Source organism: Pelodiscus sinensis, chromosome 16 (genome assembly GCF_049634645.1).
Source record: "Pelodiscus sinensis isolate JC-2024 chromosome 16, ASM4963464v1, whole genome shotgun sequence".
NCBI lineage: Eukaryota > Metazoa > Chordata > Testudines > Trionychidae > Pelodiscus > Pelodiscus sinensis.
The window spans coordinates 27,419,162-27,442,205 of NC_134726.1; the positions used below are offsets into that span (position 1 = coordinate 27,419,162).

At 49.8% G+C, this 23,044-nt stretch overlaps 1 protein-coding gene across 6 annotated transcripts; it reads right to left on the minus strand.

Moving 5' to 3' along the window:
• Nucleotides 1-1,990: 1,990 nt before the first annotated feature.
• On the minus strand, nt 1,991-22,346 carry TMEM184A (transmembrane protein 184A). 6 transcript variants are annotated; one of them, XM_025178815.2, is made up of 11 exons: nt 22,177-22,346; nt 17,550-17,680; nt 15,294-15,490; nt 12,727-12,969; nt 11,104-11,269; nt 8,062-8,152; nt 7,898-7,973; nt 6,899-6,990; nt 5,747-5,916; nt 5,421-5,618; nt 1,991-3,941 (listed from the first exon to the last, which is right to left on the minus strand). In XM_025178815.2, the coding sequence occupies exons 4-11, from the start codon at nt 12,967-12,969 to the stop codon at nt 3,691-3,693; spliced, it is 1,287 nt and encodes a 428-aa protein (XP_025034600.2). In that variant the 5' UTR covers nt 15,294-15,490; nt 17,550-17,680; nt 22,177-22,346; the 3' UTR covers nt 1,991-3,690. The 6 variants fall into 6 exon arrangements, with proteins under 6 accessions (XP_025034600.2, XP_075755695.1, XP_025034602.2 ...); XM_075899580.1 differs by lacking the exon at nt 22,177-22,346 and adding an exon at nt 21,945-22,090; XM_025178817.2 differs by lacking the exon at nt 17,550-17,680.
• Between the last annotated feature and the right edge of the window lie 698 nt (nt 22,347-23,044).

The following is a 23,044-nucleotide window of genomic DNA, read 5'->3' on the forward strand; positions in this document are numbered from 1 at the left end:
AAGGCATTTCCCATGGCTTTGTTCTCTGTGCCCATTCACCACCATTTCAAAACACACACACGGCATCATCCTAATGAAAGAGCAGCAGAGAGTCCAGGCTGACCCCCAATCGTGGTCCACATGGGGTCATGCCTGCTGTTCAGGAGCACAGCAGCTGCTAGTATTCAGTCAGACTCAGGGCTGCTAGAGGCTGATGGCTCACTCTTGCCTGCAGTGATACATCAGCATGATTTCTTTGAAATGAGAGCTGGCCTGCATCTACTAAATGAGGGCTTGACCAACATTGACTGCAGCGGGAGCTGCACTTGCTACCAGTAGAGATGAACACCTTGGAGTCCGTACTCCATGCAGGGATGTAAGTTACATTTATTGCTGTTCTCTTGCTCGACTCTTTATCCTAGCACATTAGGCAAGAGCATTAATAGCTGTGCTACAATCACCTCTGCTGTCTGCCCTCACCCCTCTAGCTGAAGCAACCTCTGTCCCACCTCTGACAGGACAACTCTCCCCAGGCAGACTACCTTGCTCAGCTAGAGTGACTGCTTTGATGGCCGTACTGTAAAGCGGAATAGCTTTGTCAGTATCTACACAGGGCACCTTGTCATGTTTAGCACATGCTCTCTTGCTCTAGATAGCCCTGGACAGGCCACAGAATGCCCTGCCCCTTCCAAGATAGATTTGCTGCAGCTTCTCCAGCTAAGCAGGCAGCAGCAGTACTGGGACCCTCTGACTACCTCAGCTACAATGCTACATGCTGCTAGAGTATTGCTCTCAGGGTCTTCCAGCAAGATGGGGAAGCGTCTCTGATCAAGTCTATATGCCATCGTCCAAGCATAGCTGCAAAAGGCTAAACAGCCCAGTTTGAAGCTAACATGACCTCTGACAACTCCAGAGAACAAGACAGGAGGGAGAAGGGATGCAGAGGAGAGCACTGGGTTCTACCAGCATAGAAAAGGTGAAGTGAAAACCTGTGAGGACTCCCAGAGAATCATACAATTCTAAAACTGGAAGGGACTTGAGAGGTAATCAAGTCCAGTCCCCTGCCCTCACAGCAGGACCAAGCACTATCTCTAGACCATCCCTGATGAAGTTTGTCTAACCTGCTCTTAAATATCTCCAGAGATGGAGATTCCACAACCTCCCTAGACCACTTATTCCAGTGTTTAACCACCCTGACAGTTAGGAAGTTTTTCCTAATGTCCAACCTAAACCTCCCTTGCTGCAGTTTAAGCCCATTGCTTCTTGTCCTATCATCAGGGGCCAAGGAGAACAATTTTTCCTCCCTCCTCCTTGTGACACTCTTTTAGATACTTGAAAATCACTATTATGCCCCCCTCTGTCTTCTCCTTTCCAAACTAAAGAAGCCCAATTCTTTGTCTTCCTTCATAGCTCATGTTTTCTGGACCTTTAATCACTCTTATTGCTCTTCTCTGGACCTTCTCCAATTTCTCCACCTCTTTCTTGAAACGTGGTGCCCAGAACTGGGCACAATACTTCAGCTGAGGCCTAATCAGAACAGAACAGAGCAGAAGAATGATTTCTTGGGTCTTGCTCACAACACTCCTGTTAATGCATCCTAGAATCATGTTTGCTTTTTTTTGCAAGTCTCTCACTGACTCTCATTTAGCTTGTGGTCCACTATGACCCCTAGATCCCTTTCTGCAGTACTCCTTCCTAGACAATCACTTCTATATGTGAGACACTGATTGTTCCTCTCTAAGTAGAGTACTTTGCATTTGTCCTTATTAAACTTCATCCTATTTACCTCAGACCATTTCTCCAGATCATTTCTAACTATGGCCCTATATTCCAAAATTGAGACCTTATCCTATCATGGTACATTGTGTGTGTACAGGCACTTCTGCCTTAAGATGTAGAGGCCAATGAGGTGTTTCTGAATTTGGTGTCAGTGTTAGATGGCAGAAAGCTGCTGGATCACATCTGCCCTCGCTTACGGCTTTGCCAAATGAAGCACTCATTGGAGCCGTAATAGAAACAGACATTTATTAGGAAAAACAAACCAACCAACCTCATAAATAGTAAAATGCAGCATTACATTACAATTTCTACTTCAGACTCAAGGGAGCACAGAGCTGGGGAAATTGCTAGCAATAAAAAGGTCCCCTTCTAAACAGAACCAGAGGAGTTAACTGTCCATTTATTACATGGCAGCAACTTTGAGGCATTGTAGGTCCTTTTAAGGCACACTGAAATGGTCTCCCCACCACAAATAAACTGAGACAAAGCGATGCCAATACCCAGATGAGTTTCCAATGGGCATTCTGATAGGAGAGAAGGGGTATGGTCAGAAATTGGTGCAGCTTTCTTCTAAGATCTAAAATACTATTCTGGAGAGATGTTGGAGAGCTCATGGAATAGGGTGCACTATCTGTTGTTCAGCAGAGAGAAATTAATCCAACTGATCCCATATTCAGGTATTTGTCCCCCACAAATGACTTTGTGCAGGTCAACAGAAAAAGGAGTCAGGCTTATTTATATTTTGCTCACCATCTGTCTTAGAACAGAGCCATTCTGCCATTTTTGGTCCCCTAGGTGATCAGAAGTGGGAACCAGGACCCCAGCAGCAGATCAGTATGTAACTCAAGCAGGGGCAGAGCTGTGCTAGGGTTTACAAGCAAACACTTTCCACATATGAATTGTGGTTGTGGGGTTTTAATTTTTTAAATAATTCTGGTTCTCTCCAGTCTAGATGAAGCCAAGTGCTATGCATTAAAATAAAGTTGTTTCCTAGATGTAAGGAGAGCAGCTTAACAAAAAGTGTCCAAGAAGTTTCCAGTCAGTGAATTCCTAACCCATTACAGTCATGAGAGTTCAATTCCCTGCAAAGCAAATAAGCCAATTGGAATCCATTTCAATATCTGATCCACTCCAAGGTGGATCATTGTTCTTTTAAAGACACAAATAAGGGATTTCCCCCTCTCAGAAACAGTACAGGTAGCAGCACGTGAATCTCATTTTAGCCCTTTCCTTGGGGGTTATTACATTTTAAGCAGGTAGGTACCAGAAATTAGCTCATTTTTTTCCTCTTCCCCCATAACTATTTCCTACAAGATTCCTGAGGTTTAAGTTAACAAAAATAATGGCAACTTCCAAAATGCCAAAGCAGGAGATGGACAGTTGACCTGCCATTCTGCTCTTCTCCTCAGCACTTGAGCCATTCACCCTTTTTACTTAGGCCAAGAGTCACTAAACAGAGTCATGATGCACAGAGCAATTCTCTTCCCCCAAATGCTCTTGCTCATAGGCAAGAGGCAACTGAGGACGAGCTAGTCCAGCTCCCAGGAGTCCTGGTGGCTTCCCGTCCCAGCATTCCCACCGCACTGATGCAGACACTAGATGTAAGTCACAACACTGGAAGAGGGGCAACTTCACGGATAGAAACGGTGACTGACAAAAGTATAGGGGCCTAATGAGAACAGAGGAGAACTAGTCTCCAACATGTGCAGGGCAGGATAGCAGAAGCCTAGCACAATTCAGCCCCTCTCCGGTTCCTTATTTCTTTCCTTCCAAAGCAACTGCTGGTCTTAGCTTCTTTGGCTCAGGTCTCTTGCTCTCATTTGGCTCCAGATTGCTCAGCCTGGGCTTTGAGGTAGCTTCCAAGTTGAAGGAGATTAACGGAGACAACGAGTTTTTAAACATCTCCCATGCTGCTGTCCTCTCAGCTCTCTCCTAGGGTTCATCGTCGGAGAGCATCAGCACTCTTTTCTCAATGTTTTTGCTTTTTTTGGTATTTTGTCCATCCGCTTTGGGTGCCGTGTGTCCAATCTGTCCAGGCGCTTTTGTCTCTGCCTCTTGCATGGACTGCTGGGTGTACTGCTGGTAGGTGGGGGAGAAGTTGTGGATGGCATCCTGCACAATGTCCTGAGGGCTCATTGTCTCCTTCAGCCCACTTGAGATGCTCTGCATGGGGGCCACGTTTGCTGGAAGCAGAGAGAATAGTTATGAGTGGTCCACTTTTAAAAGGGAAGGAGACAAGGGAGATGGGAAGGCAGGCAGGACCAGACAGACAGAGATCCTAAGCCTAGCCATGTAATAAAACCTTGGGCCAACAGGAAACACGTCCCAGTGTGCAGCTATCAAAGCACATTGGATGCACTGGCTTTGTGAGTGGTTACACTTTAATTGATTTAGCTGGGTGCAGGGTTAACAGCCGTGGCGATTTCTAGGCAAGTTTGAGATGGGTGAGTGAGTCTCATTCCAGCATAACAGAAAGGGCTATATTTAGACAGTACTGGGTCCTGCCATGAGGGCAGGGGACTGGACTCGACCTCTTGAGGTCCCTTCCTGTCCTAGTATTCTATGACCAGCTAAATCTATACACAGATGAAAACGGCTGTGTCTTTGTTAAATGGACAACTTGGACCAAGAGATTCCCCTGCCTGCCCTATGCTCCAATTCTAGCAAAAGGTAGGAGCGCTGTTCTTCGTGCCATGAGCAAGTACAGCCTCCCTAGAAGGTAGCAGGTGGGCAGCATGCAGACATGGCCTGGTCCGGCTATGAAGGGTGGAACAGCTTTTCCAACAAAAGGATGTAATCCCTCTCCGGCATGCTGCCCGCACCAAACCAAATGCTGTGACTCTTAAGAGCCCAGATCACAGAGATCGCCCCCTTTCGTTCTCTTGCACATTCAGTCTTTGGGCTTTGCAAGTGACCAGCCAGCTGTTAAACAGTCAGACTCCTTGAGACCACTGCCCTCAACACTGTAGCAACTCAGGGCACAGAGACCCTGCTCCAGCAGCAAGGGCTGCATGGGAAGTCTGAAGCTATGATGCACTTTGATCAGCCACACTAACCTTGGAGTAACACAAGGCTTCCTTGTTCCCTTTTCCCCCATGGGAACCTAGTGTGGTCACTGCACCATTCCCATCGTTGGAGACAGAGGCCAGTCATGGGATCTGAAGTGGAGCTCAGTGGTCATCACTCTTCCAGGAACACCCAGGGGCCACTCTCCATATCAGGGCTTGGTTGTGAGCAATAACCTTGTGTTCATAACACAAGAGTGCAAGGCAAGATGCCTGGGAAGTGGGAGGGAATGGGAGAGGTGGCCCTAGTGACATTTCAAGAGCTCAGCTATGTGCACAACCTGATGGTTCTGAATCGTTTGACACAAGGGTGTTTCCTTACACTGTACATGCAATAATGGCAACCCTCTAGTCCAGCTATTCCTCCTGGAAAAAAAAAAAAAACAAAAACAAACAAACAAACAAAAAAAACACTCTTCCCACCCATTAGCAGCTGCCTCAAGGCATCATGGGAGAGAGAACTGAGTGGATTTAACAGAACAGAGATGACAAATGGAGTCTAAGGCTTTTTGCTGTTCAACTGAAAACAGGACCCCCTCATTCCTTACGTGTTGGGGCCCTGAGGATGCAGAGAGGATGGCTTCCGAGGGCAGTTACCTGATGAGCTTTCCTTCTTCTCTCTGTACACCTGGCAGGTAAAGGCATAGCGCAGAGCAATGGCAGCAAATAGCATCTCAATGCAGATTATGAAGTTTTGGTAGCCAGCAGCGACCGTCCCAGCCCCCACCTCCTTCCCGTCAATGATCTGGACCTCAGGGATCACCCCACACTTCTCCAGGATGGCTAGCAGCATCCCTGTGGAGAGACACAGGAAGGGGGTCAGATCTGGGTCAGCGCATGCAGTAGGCTGCGCTGCTGCCATAGGGCCGCATGGTGCCCCCAACTCATTGAGTGGAGGGATCAGGGAAAGCTCTGGGACCCACCTTGCCAGAAGGAGAGGAAGATGACGGCCTTGATGGTAAGGAACTTGAGGACTGGCTCAAAGGGGCGCAGGAGATCCCGGGTGGCGAAGTAGAAGAGGAAGAGCGCATAGAGGGCCATGCTGACAGAAAAGTTGTAGATGATGGTGATGTAGAGATAACCGCTGTGAATACTGGAGAGAGAGAGAGAGAGAGAGAGAGAGAATGAGAATGAATGACCACTCTGTGCTGCTGGAATAATGCCCAACCAGAGATCATGCTGGCAAGTCGCCAGGAACCTAAATGGAACGGGCTGCAGCCACTCCTCCTCTGCAAGACAGAGGTTACATGGAGCTTGCAGATGCAGAGCAAGAGGGAGTGTTGCATGCTGGGACTTATTCTCTCCAACTGCAGCATCTCCTCCACATTTAAGAGAAAGGCACCTGCAGCCCTATTTCAAGGGGCTGTGTTTGACTGGGTGACAAGTACCATACAGAAACACAAGGAAATTGCTACCATGGTGGCTCACTAGGCTGAGGGCTCCTTACTGGTGGGATGGAAGGTTAAAGGTCACAGTCCAAAAACTAAAGTGCAGGTAGAACAAATACAGCGGTTGGAAAAACCACCACAGTCTAGTCCTGGAGTCAGAGGAAGGAAGGGAAAGGCCCAAGTTTGTGTATCTGGATTAACAGCCTAAAAATCTTTTCTGGGTTTGAGGCTTCTCCCCCTAGCGCAGGTGTGGGGCAGGCATGCAATGCCCACTTCACTCGGGTGTGTTCCCCTCCCCCATCATGGTGCTAGTTACAACCACAGGGCTTAGCACCGTGATCCACAGCATTTCCAGTTCACACCCAGGAAGAGGCAACAGCCTCTCTCCCCATTGCAGGGCTGGTCTGGGCCCTGTTGCTCTGGGAGTTACAATGGCCACAGATTGCCACCCCCATGAGCTGTGGTAGGAAGGGTGTGATGGAGGGGGATGGTGTCCCAGTACAGGACACAGGAACACTCTTCCATTTCCCCCTATGGTTTCCTGTCCCCACCACTCCCAGAACAGTTCCCTTTGGAGAGGAGCGCCCTGGAGATAGGGGATGCCTCCGCCAGTTCTCAGAGAGGAGCACTGATGCAGCCGTTTCTGCCCAGGGGGAATGGGCTGTCCCCTCAACCTGGCATTCTCACTTGAAGTCGCCATCATGGTATTTCCCAAATGCCTGCAGGATAATGGTGACGATCGCCATCAGGGGCTTCACAATGCAGAACTGCAGTGTAGCCTGCAGCAAGAGAAGACACAGCATTATTTCACACTTGGGATTCAAGAGAGATCCCGCCGGAGGTGCTCGCTGGCCTCCCAAGGGCTGCTGGGCCTGCAGTACGCAAGCCACATTCCCACGCCACCTGATCCCGAGAGAAAGGAACGGATGGCGAGACAGCCCCTGGGATGGCGGGCAAGGAGCTAGAGTCCTCGGGGGGGAATAAAAGGATTCCTCCTTCTGTTCAGAAACAGAGCAGACACTTCTACCCCTTGCAAAGGGGTCCAGCGATACAGAGCCAAATAGATCAGCCCTGGGCAAGTGGCATGCCTGTAGCCCCCGAGTCCCTTGCCAGCAGGATCTCTTCCTCCGCCAGCCCCATGCATTCAGCCTTCCCAACCCACCCCATCTCCTCCCCCACTGTCCAGGTCACTGTCAGCCAAAGCCTGCCCCTGGTTCTGATTTGTGAGCAGTGTAGTAAAGAAGCAGGTCTGTAGCCCCAAGGGAGTGTCATGAATAGCAGCAAACCCACTGAGACAACATAACTGAAGTTCCCCTCCCTCCAGCCTGGGCCAGCACCTGCAGAATGTGCCCGATGGTAGGTGCCTTGGGTAATTGGTACCAATGGGTACATGAGCTTGGGAGGATGAACACAGAATCTAGGCACCCCAGTGGGAGGGGACCCTGACTCAGCCGTGAGTCAAGAGGCAGGGCACAGGACACCAAGCACAGCTGATGGCTACTGGCTAGGTGCCTGCTGTGCTGGATTCACCACTTCACCTTGGAGGAAGATCAGGAGCACGAGGGAAGCAGGAATGCCTCCAAAAAGGCACTGGTCCAGAAAGCTTCTTGCAATTGGATGGACCAGGGCTCTCATTTAGCCTTAGCTCGTATAACCTAGATTAACCAGACCAGGCCAGAGACCAACCTGCTTGCAGAATCTGAGGAATCCAATGGAATAGGACATTCCTTGCAGGCAGCAAGTCCCGTAAAGGCAACTGGACCTAGAATCGGAACGAGAGCTGGTGAGCGTCGGGCCTGGAGGGAAAGCCAGCGAGAGAGCCAAAGAACCTGACAGGGACTCCGACTTACGCGATGGGCTTCCCCCGGATCTCAGACATGATGGTGCTCTCTCCTCCAAGGTACTCAAAGCAGAGGCTCAGGAAACTGTAGATTACAAATGCTGAGAAGACAAAGATGGGCACGTGAGCATGGGGCAGGGAGGCTCTCACGGATGGGTTATGTGCTTCTATGCATTAGTTTTATTACCGGCTTTCTGGTTGTTAACCTGTCCTGGGGAGGGTCCAGGAGAGTCTGTTCTAATGATAAAACAATCAATGGGAGTTCAGAGGGTGGAGCACCCCGGGAATTGGTCTGACATGCGGTGAGCTCATTTCCTCTGCAGCTTGATTCTAATTGAAGGAAGTTTTATTAACAAACCCAGTTGGTTATCTTCCCCTCTCCACCTTCATACTCTTACTCCAAGCAGCATTCCATACCATGGTATCTGCTGACCCACAGCAGAGATGCCAGGGAGCTTTAGGGTTAAAAGAGATCCAGCGTCGCCAACTTCCTGACTGGGCCCATCCCTTTCTGAACCATTCAAACCTGCACTTTGGAAACAGTGCATCGCTGCTGCAAGTGGTTGCATATAAAAAAAAAAAAAGTTACCTCCCCCTGCCACGTGGCTAGACAGTAGAATGTGGCTGTTCCTGAGCTTGCAGGCAAACGCTAGATCTGCGAGGGAGAAGGTGTGAACAGTCCCTGTTCATAGCAGAGGCATAGCTACGGGTAGGCTCTGCTCCCCCTCCCCCACTTAGCATCCAAGCCCACCCAAATCCGAGCGGAGCATAGGGCTGCTACAGCAGACCAGATTGTCACTTGGGCACCAGAAGTCCAGGACGGAGCTATGCACCAGCCCTTCAGAAAGCTCTGCTCCAGCTTCCGCCTTGTCACGTTCGGAGCGGACCCATTCATGTGCTCAGGTTGGCAGGGGAAGCCCCGTCTGGGGGCATGGCGCTGGAGGAGATGCTGAGCTAGCACAGTCTGTCTTTCCCAGTCCTCTTGAAAGTCAAGGCCCACCCAAATTTCCATTCCCAGCCAGGGGGTGGGAGTTATATGGGCCCATGGTGCCTGGGGCTCCAGGAATATTCCTGGGCTGCGGGCCTGGCACCAGCAAAGTTCAGAGCCAAGTCTCCCCCAGCCCTACCTGCTGCCCCGGTGCCCTCCCACTGTGCATCCCCTAGCCCACTAGAAGATTTAAAACGACTCAGGGCCCCCAGCTGCCATGGAGGCAGTGCCTGTGGGGCAGAAACATATGGAAATCCCTCCCTCCCCCGATCCTCCCCACCTTGGAGCTGCTGCCCAGGTAAGGAGTGCCCCAGGTAAGTGCCATGCCCCTCCCCCTAGAGCCATCACCCCTTATGGACCTTCATTCTCTTCTCCAGTCCAGTGCCTGCACTCAGACTCCATCCCAGAGCCAACACCCTAGGGCCATGCCCCTGCCACCTATATTTCCTCCCACAGTCCCACCCCGTACCCTGTCCTGCACTCAAATTCCGGCCCAGAGAGCCCGTCCCCTCCCCCAACCAAACTCCCTCCCAGAGCCTGAGGCACGGGCGGGGTGAAGTTGAGAGTGAGGAGGGCATGTGGACAACGGGCATTCGGAACCACCAAAATGTCTACAAACCTGATGCCCCTGCTCCTAGCTACATCACAGGTTCATAGCCTCTTCCCTCCTCAGCCTGACTTCCCTTGGACTCTTTCCACTTGGAATTCATGGGAATGCTAAGAAGAGGGTGCCTATTTACACCCAATGGGCATTCTTCATTTAAAGTTACAGCATATTTCACAAAAACTCCAGGCCTTCAAGTGCAGCAGTGCCATTTATCACCACCCACTCCCAGGCTACATCTAGATAATGGGGGTGTTGCAGGATACCTATGGTATCCTGTAAAAACCCCACCGCATCTGGGGAACGCGTTTGCTCTTCCGTGGAAAAAAGTGGAAGGGCAAATAAGCTCTCTGAGAGTCCTGTAAACCTTGTTTCATGAGGCATAAGAGCTCCGCCGAAAGAGGAGGCTTTTCCACCATTTGACCCCGTCTAGACTGGGCCAAATGGCATTAAAGCCTCTTCCGCAAAAGCAATTGGAAAAAAGCAATTTGCGTAGCTTTTTCCAATAAAGCCCCGTAGTCGAGACCTGGCCTCAGTGAGCCAAGCAGCTTCAAATCCTTCAACCCCTCCCTAGCGCAGCTAGCCAGTGAGATCTGGGATCTCAGAAGTTGTAGACGAGAAACTCCCTAGCAGCTTATATCCTCAAGCCAGTCACTAATCCAGGACTGCACAGTACAGACCTGTTGAAACCGATCACTCAAGAGCGAGACAGCCCCCGCTATTCCCAGGCAAACATCTATTAAAATGCTGGAAGCACTTAGACTTTGCTCTTGACATATCCCGAGTGTATTGACTGCATAGCAGGGAGTCCAACCTGTGGGATTTGAAGTGAAGGGGGGGGGGGGGCGGCTGGCAGAATCCTCCCACGGAAGAGGATGGGAAATGTTTGCAATTTGTAGAAACCTAGCAAAATTCAGAGGCAAAAATTCTGATCTTCAGAAGAATTTGAGCCACAGGGTAACGAGAGTTCTGGCTATTTTATTCCATTTTACTTTTAGCCATCTCTGGCAAGGCACGGCTAGCTGCCCTAGAAGCAAGTAGTCACCTCAACTCTCCCCTTCAGTTTGGGGACAGAATTTTACCAGAGGTTCCCAGAAACATTCGTCTTCCCACCCCACTTGCAAGATCCTTCTTTAGTGCATCATTGCCACTTATAGGTCCATCTCCATTCAACACCAGTTTTAGTGGCATGGAGAAGAGTGGGTGTTGATAGTTTCCATTGGTCTCTATGACAACAAACCCTGGAGTTACTAGCAGGCAAAGCACAGCTTGATAACTCTCCCCGGGTTCTCTCTTGGACCTTGGAATAGATGATTTGTGAGTGGGGAGGGAAGGGAAGGGAGAGGGGGAGATTAAGACACACCAAGGTGCCATCTTGCCTAGTTTCCACTGAAAGGGAGACCTCCATCCCAGGTTCCTCCTACCCGCCTCTACTGGAGACCTCTCCCTGCCTGGCTCACCTTCGTAGCAGTCACGCACAGAGTTGAAGTACACGTAGTACTGGTGACTTCCAATGAGCAGGAGGCTGAGCCAGGAATCAAAGGCGTAGATAGGCACAATGAAGAGGATTCGAATGATGTAGCGCTGCTCGTTAGGAATGGTGTAGTTCTTCAGGTGCATGTAGATCTGGGGAAAAGAAGAGTCTGGGTAATGTGATCTAGGACCACATGGAAGACCTGCCAAAAAGCAGCCTAGAAGCAGACCTGGCAACAGGCCACCATGCCTGGTGCAGAAAGGCCAATCTTCATATCCCTCCAGCCCATTTCTCCCTGTACATCTGTTTCAGGCAGCAGGAGCTCTTGACACCTGAATCAGAATCCATCCAGATACCCTGCCAGACTCCACCCACCACCACATGGTCCTGGCAACCTGCAGGAAGCACATAACACACACTGCCAAAACACTGTGCAGGGGAAATCAGAGACTAGTATTCCTGCAGGGAGCAAGTGCAGGCATGGGGGGATTAATCCCATTGGCTAGAAGTGTAAAATCTCCACACAAAGTACTACCCACACCTCAGTCCTACCATCAAGCACCATCAGTCCCCAGCTTTGCCAACACATTTTAGTCCTGACTGGTCGCATCTTGTACTAGGGATTCTCCTCAGCAGCAACCACTGAAAGGGCAAGAACTATGTTGTTCCTTGGAGCAGTCAGGGCTGGGGGGAGAACGCCACATAAAAACAAGTGAGCTGAGACCAACTCACTCATGTCACGTGAGACCCCCAAATCAATTTTAAAATGTGGGTCTGCAGGGCGAAGAGTCCGGGTACCTACACCACTGCACCACCTGGCCTTGGAATGAACTGTCATAGGAATACTAACACTGGGCCATAGTCTGCTTTCAGCCACACCAGTATAAGTCTGGAGTAATTCTACTGATGTCAGTGGAGTTACTGCAGCATACCTAGAATTGGGTTTGAGGGACAAACGTTACAGATAGCCCCACAGAGGACACACATCTTCACACAGAAGTTTTCACAAGTGGAGTAACGGGGACAATAGACAGGAGACTCAAGATCTCCAGAAACCCCCATAACCCTTAATCTCACAACTGCTAAACTTCTAGGATCTGAAGCTTCAGGGGGTAGCCGAGTAGTCGGTACAGGATAAACTTAACACAACAAATGGTCTGGTAGCACTTTATAGACTAACAAAACATCTGTTACAGCTCCTCACTGGGGCAGGTGCTTCAGATAAACACAGCGAGCAATGCCATGCAGGCAACCATGCAGGGGAGTGGAAGGACAAAGTCTACCAAGCAGTTAGCACCGGGTTTGCGAAAGCTGGACACATCCCTCCCTGTAACATGCTGGTCTAAAATTGGCAGAAGCACCTGCCGTAAATACTATAATAGCTGGAAGGCCATAGCCAGGAGACTGAGCTGCTTGGCTGGGGATACGGGAAGCAGTTAGAGACAAGGAAAGAGTCTTCACTTGCTCGGACATGGAGGCCGTTGAGAACCCTGAGATTCAGTGAAGGCGGCTTGCCCTTCCTCCCTCACCCCAAGGGGTGTGCACCATAGCTTTCAGTGCCACACAGACCCAAGGGAACACCCCTCTTCCTGCAGAGCCCTGCCCTTACCTGATGGAAAGTGAGAATCAGTGCTGACCACACAAAGATCCCAGAGATCACCTGCGCTGCCGAAGTAGTCAGGAAAATTTGCTGGCCATCTTGAGAGTAGTTCTGGAGGACCCTTGGCAGGGAGCTGTCTTCAGCGGGGAGATGGCTGGAGTCATTCAGAGGGGAGATCCCAGGCTGCAGCATGCTGCCAGCCACACCAGCCTCAGTGGGAGAGGACACGTTGGTATTTGTGAAATTACTCATCTGGCAGAGAGGAGAGAGCAAAGGTAAATGCATCCAGGAAGGGAGAGAACAAAGCAGAGAAAGAGAGAGGAGACAATGAGCAAAGGTGAATGCCAGGAATCAGTATGAACCGAGCACAGAATGGCAGGGGAGCAAGGAGGAGGAAGCAGGAGGAGAGGAGAGAGGAAAAACAGAAATCCTCAGCAGACAGGGCAGGTGAATAGATGCATTTATCCCTGACAGCCTGTGTCAGAGCATGGTCTCGGGATTTAGCCCTAGAAGCAGCGACCGGCAGACGAGTTCCGCTAACCTTAGAACTCTTCTCAGTAGCCTTCACCTCAAAGCAGGGATTTACTGAAATGCACAAGAGACTCTGGGACACTTTCCTGGGCTGTGCCCACAGGAAGGGGTAAATATTGGCCAGAAGGCAGTTCCTGGGGTAATTCTGGCCAGACTCTCCTGGGCAGCGTGGGGCTCCTACAAGAAAACTGGTTCCATCAGACTGGCAGCCCCTTTGTACAGGCCCACCTGTCCCAGACAAGCAGCAGCTTTTGGGTCTTTACCCAACCTGGACAGTGAACCCTAACTCTTGCCCACTCAGACAGAGGTAGAACCCTCTCAATAAGCACCAACAATCAAGCACCAACACTTCAGAGTCTCTTTAAACCAACCAGTCACTATGTTATCGGCTTCTCCTCTCCTCCTGGGGAGGGTGCCCACGTAGCCCCCATGAAATCTGTGTACAGGCAGCTCCTCGCCACTAAGTCAGCCTGGTTCCTTGTCTGTCCATCCCTGCTTCCTTGTCTGTCCATCCCTGCTTCATGTACACACTTCCTGGTCTTTCCTCCCACTCTTCCCCACACGGCCCTGCCAGGGGCTTGTCACACATTAAGAGCTCTCCTTGCACCTGTGCCCTGGGAATTAATCTCTGACCTGCTGCTCACCATCCCCAGAGGTCCATTTCCCGGCCAGTCAGAATCAGTGATTGAAGGGAGGGAGCAGTGACGTCTCAGTCAATCAACAGAACCTCAAACCCTGAGCCACTCAGAGGTAGAATCTGGCAAATAAGCCATCGAGGCTCCGATTGCCCATGCAGAAATGCCCGCTGACATCCTGTGCGCACATCACCATTGCCTTGGGAATGCACCAGCAGCGTTGAAACTTGTGGCTGCCTCACGTACTTCTCGGTGGTCTGGTGCCAGGAGCTACTATGGGTGATACCTTAGAAGCCACAGGCCTGGCATTGTCCATGGCTCCGAGAGCCATAAGCCAAGTAAGAATAAATGCTGCAACCATTTCATGCACGGGTATGAGCACAGGGATCTCTGGCAAACACTCACCATTTCCCTGCAAGATTCAGAGGGCACAAAAGATCAGGGAGCTGACATGAGCTCTTTGTCCAAACTCTGTCCAGCTCAGAGGGTTTTAAGACAGTAACCTCAGAGCCAGGTGGCCCATAGAAAAACTCTTATTCCACTACAGTTATGATACAAAGGGCACCTTGATTCTGCCCTTGGCTGCAATTCCCACTGTGCCTACATATCTGAGATTAAACTGGAATCCAAGTCTCATTTTTAACACTTAAAATAGTGGTTGTTCCTAGTTCCGGGGCTAGTGTACCCTGCACTGGCCAACATCCTTCAACTCAGAGGCAGATGCATTTCAGTGGTGGTGTGTCTCTCTCATAGCATGTCAGGCACTGTGGGATCCACGTAAAAATGATATTTTGCCAACCCTGGAGCATAGCAGCAATCTCTCAAAACTAAAATCCTGCAGCCCAGTGCATTGCGGTCCTATTATCCCTTTAGGAAGTCTCCACACCACCAATCACCCACAAAAGAGTCAGTCCAGTGGTGGGTAGGAATCCTCTTCCCAAGTCAGATCTCAAATCCAAAGAACAAAGTATTCCCAGCGTGTTTTGAGCACCACAGACCCTGTGTCTGGGCACAGAGAGGACCTCAATACATTTCTATTTATAGCAGGACCTCACACACAAAGGCCTCCAGGCACCAAGCTGCCAATTTGAGTCTGTAGTTTCTTCGGCTAAACTGCTTGTGTTGTTCCCCCATTCCAGGAATCTGAAGAATTTAATGATGCTTCAATTTTTATTTTTTTAAAACATCTAACAAGTTTCTCCCCAAAGTGGATAAATAGATTTCCCCATTCCCTCCCCCCACCCCTTAACTATCTATCTCCTGGAAGCTAATCCAGCAGTTTTGTTTGCCCAAACTCCCAGGGCCGGGGGAGGAAGGAGCCATGTTAGAGATTGATCCAATTATTTAAATAATGCTCACAGCAAGAATTCTCCCCATAACCGCCTTCTCGGTTCCCCGCACAATTCCTACCTTTCAGGAGAGGAAATTCAGATGGTGTCAACTCCACAGCCACATGATGCACCAGCGACTGAAAAATATCACTTCCCCTCCATTGGCAGGAGAAGGGCTGGGTGAGAAGAATCCACATGCAAGCCGAGAGGTCCCGACTGTCGGTGGTGGTGTAGCCTCTCACGTTGGCAAGAGCTCAGAGTTCACCCCTAGAACATCTGCACCCGGGAGGGGGAAAGACGAGAAAGAAACAGACAGGTGGAGCAAAAGAAGATCAAGTTACCAAGCAGTCACCTGACTGCCAGCTTTCTCTGTGTAACAAATACATTGCTGGATTCACAGCTTATTTGTAACCTCTAGGGAGCAGGATTCAAGGGACAGCAGTGAGCAGGGGAGGGAGCTGGTCTTTGGATAGGCTGATACACCAGAGACCCCGCCATATAAACATTAACAGGTTGGCACAGAAAGCACTGGATTAGTGGAAAGGGGGAGGAGGGAGTAAAGATTTTCTTTGGCTTTTAACAGCGCTAAGCCCTTCCTTATTTGCTTTGTGACCAGCCTTAGAACAGCCTGGTACAGTAGCAGCGTGATAGCACTTGGACAGCGGGCGAAGGCCAGGCTGGGACCCAACCCTCCTGCTTCCGCTGGGAAGGGATGAGGCAGTTCTATGAAGTTATCCAAAGACAGAAAATATTCCACCACAAGGCAGGAAAGTCTTAGTGCCTAGTGTGAGAGGCACTGGTACATCTGCCAGGTTGTGATGATACAGAGAAGCAAGGGAGCCGTTATCATCTAGTCATATTTCTTTTCTGCAGCAAGTCAAAGGAGGAGATGCCCTGCAGATAGCTTGACTCAAAAGACTTGCTCATTTGGGATGTGTCAAGGAAAGAACAAAGTAGTAATGATTTATGAAGTGTACTGGAAGAGTCACCCGGTGTTGCTCAGATCCTTAACTCAAGTTTTGTTTATCATTGAAATCATTGTTCTGGGGTGGGGCTGAATGGTTCAGTATACTGGTTGCTCTGGGGAAAGGAAAACCCCAGCCTTCTCTCAGCAGAAGCTTGGGGCCAGGTGAGAAGCACCTGTCCATGGCTGCTGCAGCCAGCACAGATAAGGAAGGGGGTGCATATCCCCCAACTGGGGGACAGACACACAAACAGACAACCTCTCTGGACTATATAGCAGATAGCTGTTCCTTTCTCCATCCAGTCCCATCTCTGGCCCCTTGCTGCCCCCCCTGTGATTATTCTACACTATAATTGTCCCTCCTACCAGACCCACTCCCTTTTTATTTTATGAAAAGCAATCAAATTTCAGGCACGTCCCATTGTCCCGGCACAGCCAAACTCTGACCTTGCTTTAAGTTATAGTAAGAGGAAGCTACATATCAAATGTATCAAACTCTTACCAATTAGGAGGAGCTCTTGAACAAATGGACCCACACACTGATGCACAAACTCTAAAATTTATAGTGGATTACTGAAGTACCTGACAGCCCCATTCAAAGGCCAAGACCAGTTTTCTCAACTTTTTTCCATCCATCTACAGAATAAATTTCGTTATCTGCATATGCCTCAGTGCACACGTGGACCACTAACTAGAAACACTTGCAGCCAACTATGAATGCTGTGTTAGCTTGGTGGCATTTGAATCCCTCCCGGCTGGCCACCCAAGCACTGAGCTTACAGGGAACACTGCCCAGGACCTCAGTGTGCTAAGCCATTTCTCAAAGCAATGCCTGATGGGAACCTGTACAGACAGCTTCGGCTCCACCCAGCATTTTGCTGAGAGTATGGCCAAGCACGTAAGGGTGCTAAAATCAATCTAGAGGCACAGAATGCGCCTGCTCCACCAGGGCTCTGCTAAGAGGTTGTTTCCACCTATTTATTTGAAAACTGTGCCCAGTTAGAGAAAGTCTCAAGACTGATCTGTAGCATTTTGGCTTTGGTCACGGAGTCACATGCTCAAAGGGGGCAAAAGCCCTCCACTCTCCAAAACTAAAAAAGGATGCCATGTTTGAGGCCAACTGACCTAAGGCACTTGACCCAGGTCCTCAATTTCCATTAAAATCAATGAAAGGTAGCAGCCTAAATTCTTCTGAGAACCGAAGCCTCCATCTTTGTGCCTGCTCTCCAAACACTCAGCTTCTTGGATTCTGCTCTGTCAGGATGACAAACTCCTTCTCAATAGATGACGGGCCATCCATGTAGTTCTACCATTCAACCTGAAGAGCATCAGAACACAGAGCAGGTGGCGGCACCTTCTGTCACTGCTCACCTGATTCCTAAGGAGTGTGAGCAGGACTTCTGAAGTTTATGAAAAGCCAAGATGACTCACTCTGCTAACACAACTGATCACGAGAGATGCCTCTCCCCTATACACAGGGAAGGAAGAGCACCATGCGTGGCCTAAAGGAGACAAAATGCAAGAAGAGTCTCTAAGAAAATAGTCAGCAGACGAAAAGATGTTGCTGTTTAGTCTGGGGGCCTAGCAACATGCCCTCCCCCTTCTCCCAATAACCAAGACCATTTGGAGGCAAAGCTGTAGGTATGAGTGCAGTGAACACACACACACACCCTGAATGAAGGCTGCCAAACTCCATTACGGTTCTACTCTAAAAAATTACTCAAAATGGCATGGAGGGGCTCCACTCCATAGTTGGAATATTTCAGTCAAATCTGATCACTTTAGAAAAAAATATCTTCTGTCTCTTCTAACAGCCAGTCCAAAACTCATCCAAGACTGATGTGTTATTTCCTGCTTCCCTTAAACAATATTATGCAGATCACAACCTGCACTCACACCTATGCAACCTCTGCTGCCTCAGTTTGTCTTCATTACAGGTGCATAAGCAAAGCACGGCTGCAGAGAAATAATGGAGCATAAATAGGTCTATATATCTGCATCACAGGCAAGGAGGGGTGGGGGGGGGAAAAAAAAAAAAAAAAAAAAAAAAAGGAACCCAGCCTGCCAGATGTCAAAGTGAGCAGAATATAACTGTCAGATCCCAGGTTCGTTGGGCTGGAAGTGAAGGAGGCACTTTTCACTTATAACCCGAGAAAATATTATTTGAAATCATTGACAGCAAGGGGACAGTCTTATCAATTCAATTTTAACAGATACTTAGAGCAGAATCACATTTGAAAGGGGATACAGCACTTGCTCCAGCAAGGATCAGTAAAATAATTAAGGCCTATATAGGTAAATGGAGTGGCCTTTTCAGCCCTTCAAGGATGGTTTAAGTTATAAGGAAATTTGTTTGGTCTCATCCTACTACCCATCTGCACATATCCCACAGCCAACTGGACACAGTTAGACACTGCTCCTCAGGAGCAAAATACCCCACGCTAGTGGCAGGTTTTTTTGTCTGCCCTGGGGGTTTGCACAGAAGCAACCACTTTGGGGGCCTCAATAGCCATAGCTCGAATCAGAGCAAATCTCCCAATCAGACAGGCCTCTCATCCCAACTCCATCACCACAGCCATAGTCTACATCCACCGGGTCAGGTCCTTTCCTCCATTCACTCACAACTTTTCTTTCCTAAGTGGAAGTCTGGACCAGGCCACAGAACAAATGAAGTCACAGGAGGCTCCTGCCTCAGAAACATCAGGGTGAAATGGCAGTGAGAGCTGTAGTGCCCATGCCCTAGTGCCACTGGCCATGAAGCATGAGTTGCTCACCTGGGTGAGCTCTGTACATGCCCCTGAGGCATCAGGCCTCCCTTCTATTCAATTGTCACAGGAGCCCACTGTAGATTCCTGGCCCCCCTTTTGGAATAGGAAATGTTTCTCTGCCACCCCACAGGACACACATCAATTCCCTATTGTCCCCCACCCCATTCCTCTCTAAAGCATGTGGAACTGAACCCCTCTAGCTACCATGATTTGGCAGCTAGGGTCTGACTCCTTCCTACCCCAGAATTTGTACTTCCCACGTCTTTGCATTGGTGGGTGAGGGGTTGGTTGGGCCAAACCACCTGTTCTTAGCAGCTGCACTCTGGCTCATCAGCAACTCTCTGGCTTTGATCTTAGCCAGCTGATGGAAAACACAGTTATCTATAGGTTTTATTAGCTTTTCTAACCCAGGCTGAAAAGTAGTAAGAGCTACAATCAGGAACAGCTATGATTACATAGCCACCAATCCTGCTGAGATTACTGCTGTTGTAGGACTTAATTAACAGTTTATAACAACACTAATTAAAAAAACCCTCTGCATAGTGCTGAGTTAGTATTCCCAGCTCTGGAATGTAATTAGATACCAGCTGTGCTGGGTAACTGGTCATTTCCAAGCAGCTAAAGGCCCATTTGCTTCCAAAAGAGAACACAGAACAGTGGGAGAGTTTGGAAGAGGAGGATTGATACAGCAACTAAGAAACTCCCACCCTTGACAGACCACATTGAAGCCCATATCTAATGGGGGGCAGAACATATGAAGCTCCTGTCAAGTGAATCCCAAATTCCTTCAGTTTACCATCACCACTTTACGGTGAGCAAGAGATCACAATCCTGTGCTCCTCCAACCTTGGATCACAACGGGTATCACATGGCAGCTAAATCTTCCCAGAACAAACAAATCCAAACCACAGATACCTTCATTTACAGAGGTGACCCATGGACAGAACTTTCCCTTAATCCTAAATAGGAGGGTTTCCTTCAAGTGTGGTCTAGTGTCTTGACCATAGGATTGTGAGCAGGATTTACGGGTTCCACTCCCAGTGTTGTTTCTAACTTGTATGTGGCCTTGATCATCCCTAAAATGACTATAACACAGGTTTCACCTATCTTACGAAGCTGCTGCAACACAAAGTTAGGGCTTGAAACTCATGGCAAGAGAATGTGACATATTATTCAAAGTCACCCCCAAAATACCGCCTGGTTCTGATGAGTCAGTGCAACTGAATTTTAGTTTTGAAATTTCAATCTCTTTCAAACTGTACATTAAAATGAAGTCTACATGGAATATAGCACATTGAGGCAGGATATTACTCATGCAAGCAGCTTGCACCTTAATTACACCCTTTTCAGTTGGGGAAGAACAACAGAACACCCATCAACAAGAATTGAACAACTGAGCTGTTCCTTGCTCAAGCAGGCACTTCTTACAAAGTACGTATGGAGGAAAACCTGTCCTATTTCCCACAGAACAAAACAGACACTTGCCACTGATGAAAAAATCTGTCATTCACCTGTCTCAGTCTTGCTATGCTACAGTCACATGACCTAGAAGGAAATGCCCTCTAATCTACTAGTAAAAAAATGCCAATGTAAATGAGATGCTAGATGTGCCCCACCCAAAGCCTATGTTTGCTGTAGGGCAGGACTGGAAAGCTCCCATCAATCTAGTCACTAGCTAAACCACATATCTTTCTACTTAGCAGACAAGTCAAGTTAGCTGGGTTTCCATGCTAGAGGCTCCACCACACATCAGTTTCAGGGCAGCCTACAGTTTTCCCCCTAAAAAGATTCCATGTCTGACTGGTGACTTGCATAGGATTTTAGGGAATTGTCTTCCCAGCAAAGTGCCAATTGCAGCAGTAAAGATCTCAGCCATTGGGACCAGGTTCTTAAACAGCAATGGGCAACCTAGGTTAGTGAGTGGGTGGCATAAGGGGTCCTCCTTCATCCCAGTGGGCCGCAAGATTGTCATAACCAAGACGATCTCCTGGGATAGGGTAGTTTTGCTAACTGTGCTTATGCACCTAGAATTTGCGGGGTCTGGCAATTGTATCATAATAGAACTCTGATTGGATGCAGAGGGAACACACTGCTCTCCCAGTCAACATTGTGTGCAATGAGCACGCCCCTCACTTCACCCTTGCTTAATATGCATGTCACTTTAGCAATAGCGGTAGGAAAAAATGACATGGACGGAAACCAACAATCTGGCAACTCTGCCTGTGGGCAACAGTAAACAAATTGTTTCGTGTGTCATATATAATCCAAATGGGTCACATGAAGCCCTCAGGCCACAGGCTGCCCACCATCCATTGAAAAGAAAGCCACCTTCCAGCACTGGGTGCATCACGGAGCTGGAGACGGACCGCAGGTATAAGCGACTCCGGAAGAACTGTAGGAGGGGCCCTGAAATGGGGTGGGGATTGCTCCAGGGACACTGGTGGAGCTGTGGGAGGAGCCAGCACTGGACAGGGGCATGGGTGCAGGTCCGGCCCTGGGCCTCTGGCAGAGGAGCTGGTGAGCACAGCAGGGTGGAAGAGCTCTCCTGTCAGGGTGCCCACTCCCTGTGCCCCCCAAGGCTGTTAGTCTCCAGGCCCTGAGCCACCCAGCTCAGGCCAGACTGTGACCACAGCCCAGCTCACAAGCCCCTCTTTCAGCACTGGGGCCCGTGGGTCAGGGGAGCCCCTGGGAGGAAAAGGGTCAGGTGCGGCGGGGGGGAGGATGTGTCCCCCTTTCCATGGCTCTCCGTGCCTCCTACCAGCCTGCACTGCCCTGGGTCGGCGCTTCCCTCCGCGCTGCGCGCTAGATCCGGGAGGGGGAAGGGACTCACCAGGCCTGCTGCTCCCACCCCTCCAGGACTCCCCCCGGGCCTGGCTGCCTCCACTTACCCCGCCCGAGCTCCCTCGCGCCCGCCCAGCGTCTTGCTCCGGGAACCGATGCGCTTCCGACTCACCCCGTAGGGCCCCCGGGAACTTGCCTCCCCGGCACCTCCACCTACCTGCTCCCGGAGACTCCTCCCCGGAGCCTGTCACCGCCCCCTCTCCGGCCGAGCCCGCTGCGCTTTCGGGGAAGTTCAGCGGGGTCCCCGCCCTCCAGGTGCCTGCAGCCCACAGCTGCCGCCTGCCTTCGCCTCGCACTGTCTAAACAGCCCCCGCCACCGCCACTCATCTCCCCGCTCCCCGGCCCGGGCTGGGCTTCCAGACGCCTCTTTAAAGAGCTGCAGAACTTACCTTCCACTCTGCCCTGCTGTTGGATTTCACTCCTGCCTCCGCGCTGCCTCCATCCCCCGTGCAACCACAATCCCCGCCCGGCCCCGCGGTTCCTACACCCAGCCTCGGACTGCACCTGCCATTGTTCCCACGCTTGCAACAGTTGGGGCTCTTGTAGTAGATCAGCGCACTGTAACTGGCCAATCGTGTCTGGCTCTGGCTACTACCTAGGAAACCAAGCGGAAGCGCCACTTGCACAGGGGCCAGCAAATAAGCACAAAGTTCATTCTGTAGGCGTGGCAACAGGGCTGGGGAAAGTTGTAATCAGTTTGGGGTTTGGAAAAGCATTTGAGCCCCATGGGGAATGGAATGATAAGCAAGTAGCTTGGCCTTGCAGAAAGCTCCAGGGCTTTAGCTCTGTTTTATTGGGGCATCTCCCCTTTGAGTCAGAGCTGTGCATAAAATCCCAATGGCAGCTGAAGAACTTATTTTCACACCTGTCTCTAACTTTAAACAGGCATGGGGGCAATAATATACCAGCTTAGCTGACTGCAGCTTAAAGGACCAGCCTCTTGGCTTCCAGCTTCCCTGTCTGCCTGAAGAGGTGTAGAAGTGGTGACAAACAGCATCTCTTAATATCCTACACCAGTGGTCTCCCAACTTTTTTACACCCAAGATCACTTTTTAAATGACAGACCAAGCCAAGATCTACCGCCCCGCCCCTTCCTTGAAGCCCCGCCCTCTCTATTCTCCTCTTTTCCATCACTTGCTATCCCCAATCCTTATACTGCTACTTTAAAAAAAAATCCCACCATTCCTTGCAGCTACTCACCTGTGCTGTTGCTTGGTGAGTAGCTGCTCCTCAAATGAGGAAATCTAATGTAAATGT

Bases quoted from the DNA above. Each gene is read 5' to 3' on its own strand.
- TMEM184A (XM_025178817.2), bottom strand. From the start codon at position 12,969: ATGAGTAATTTCACAAATACCAACGTGTCCTCTCCCACTGAGGCTGGT. The intron at 6,991-7,897 runs GTTGGTCTCTGG...CTCTTGCTGCAG, and splicing joins TCCTCAGATTCTGCAAGCAG to GCTACACTGCAGTTCTGCAT. The intron at 5,619-5,746 runs GTGGGTCCCAGA...GTCTCTCCACAG, and splicing joins CTTCCTCTCCTTCTGGCAAG to GGATGCTGCTAGCCATCCTG.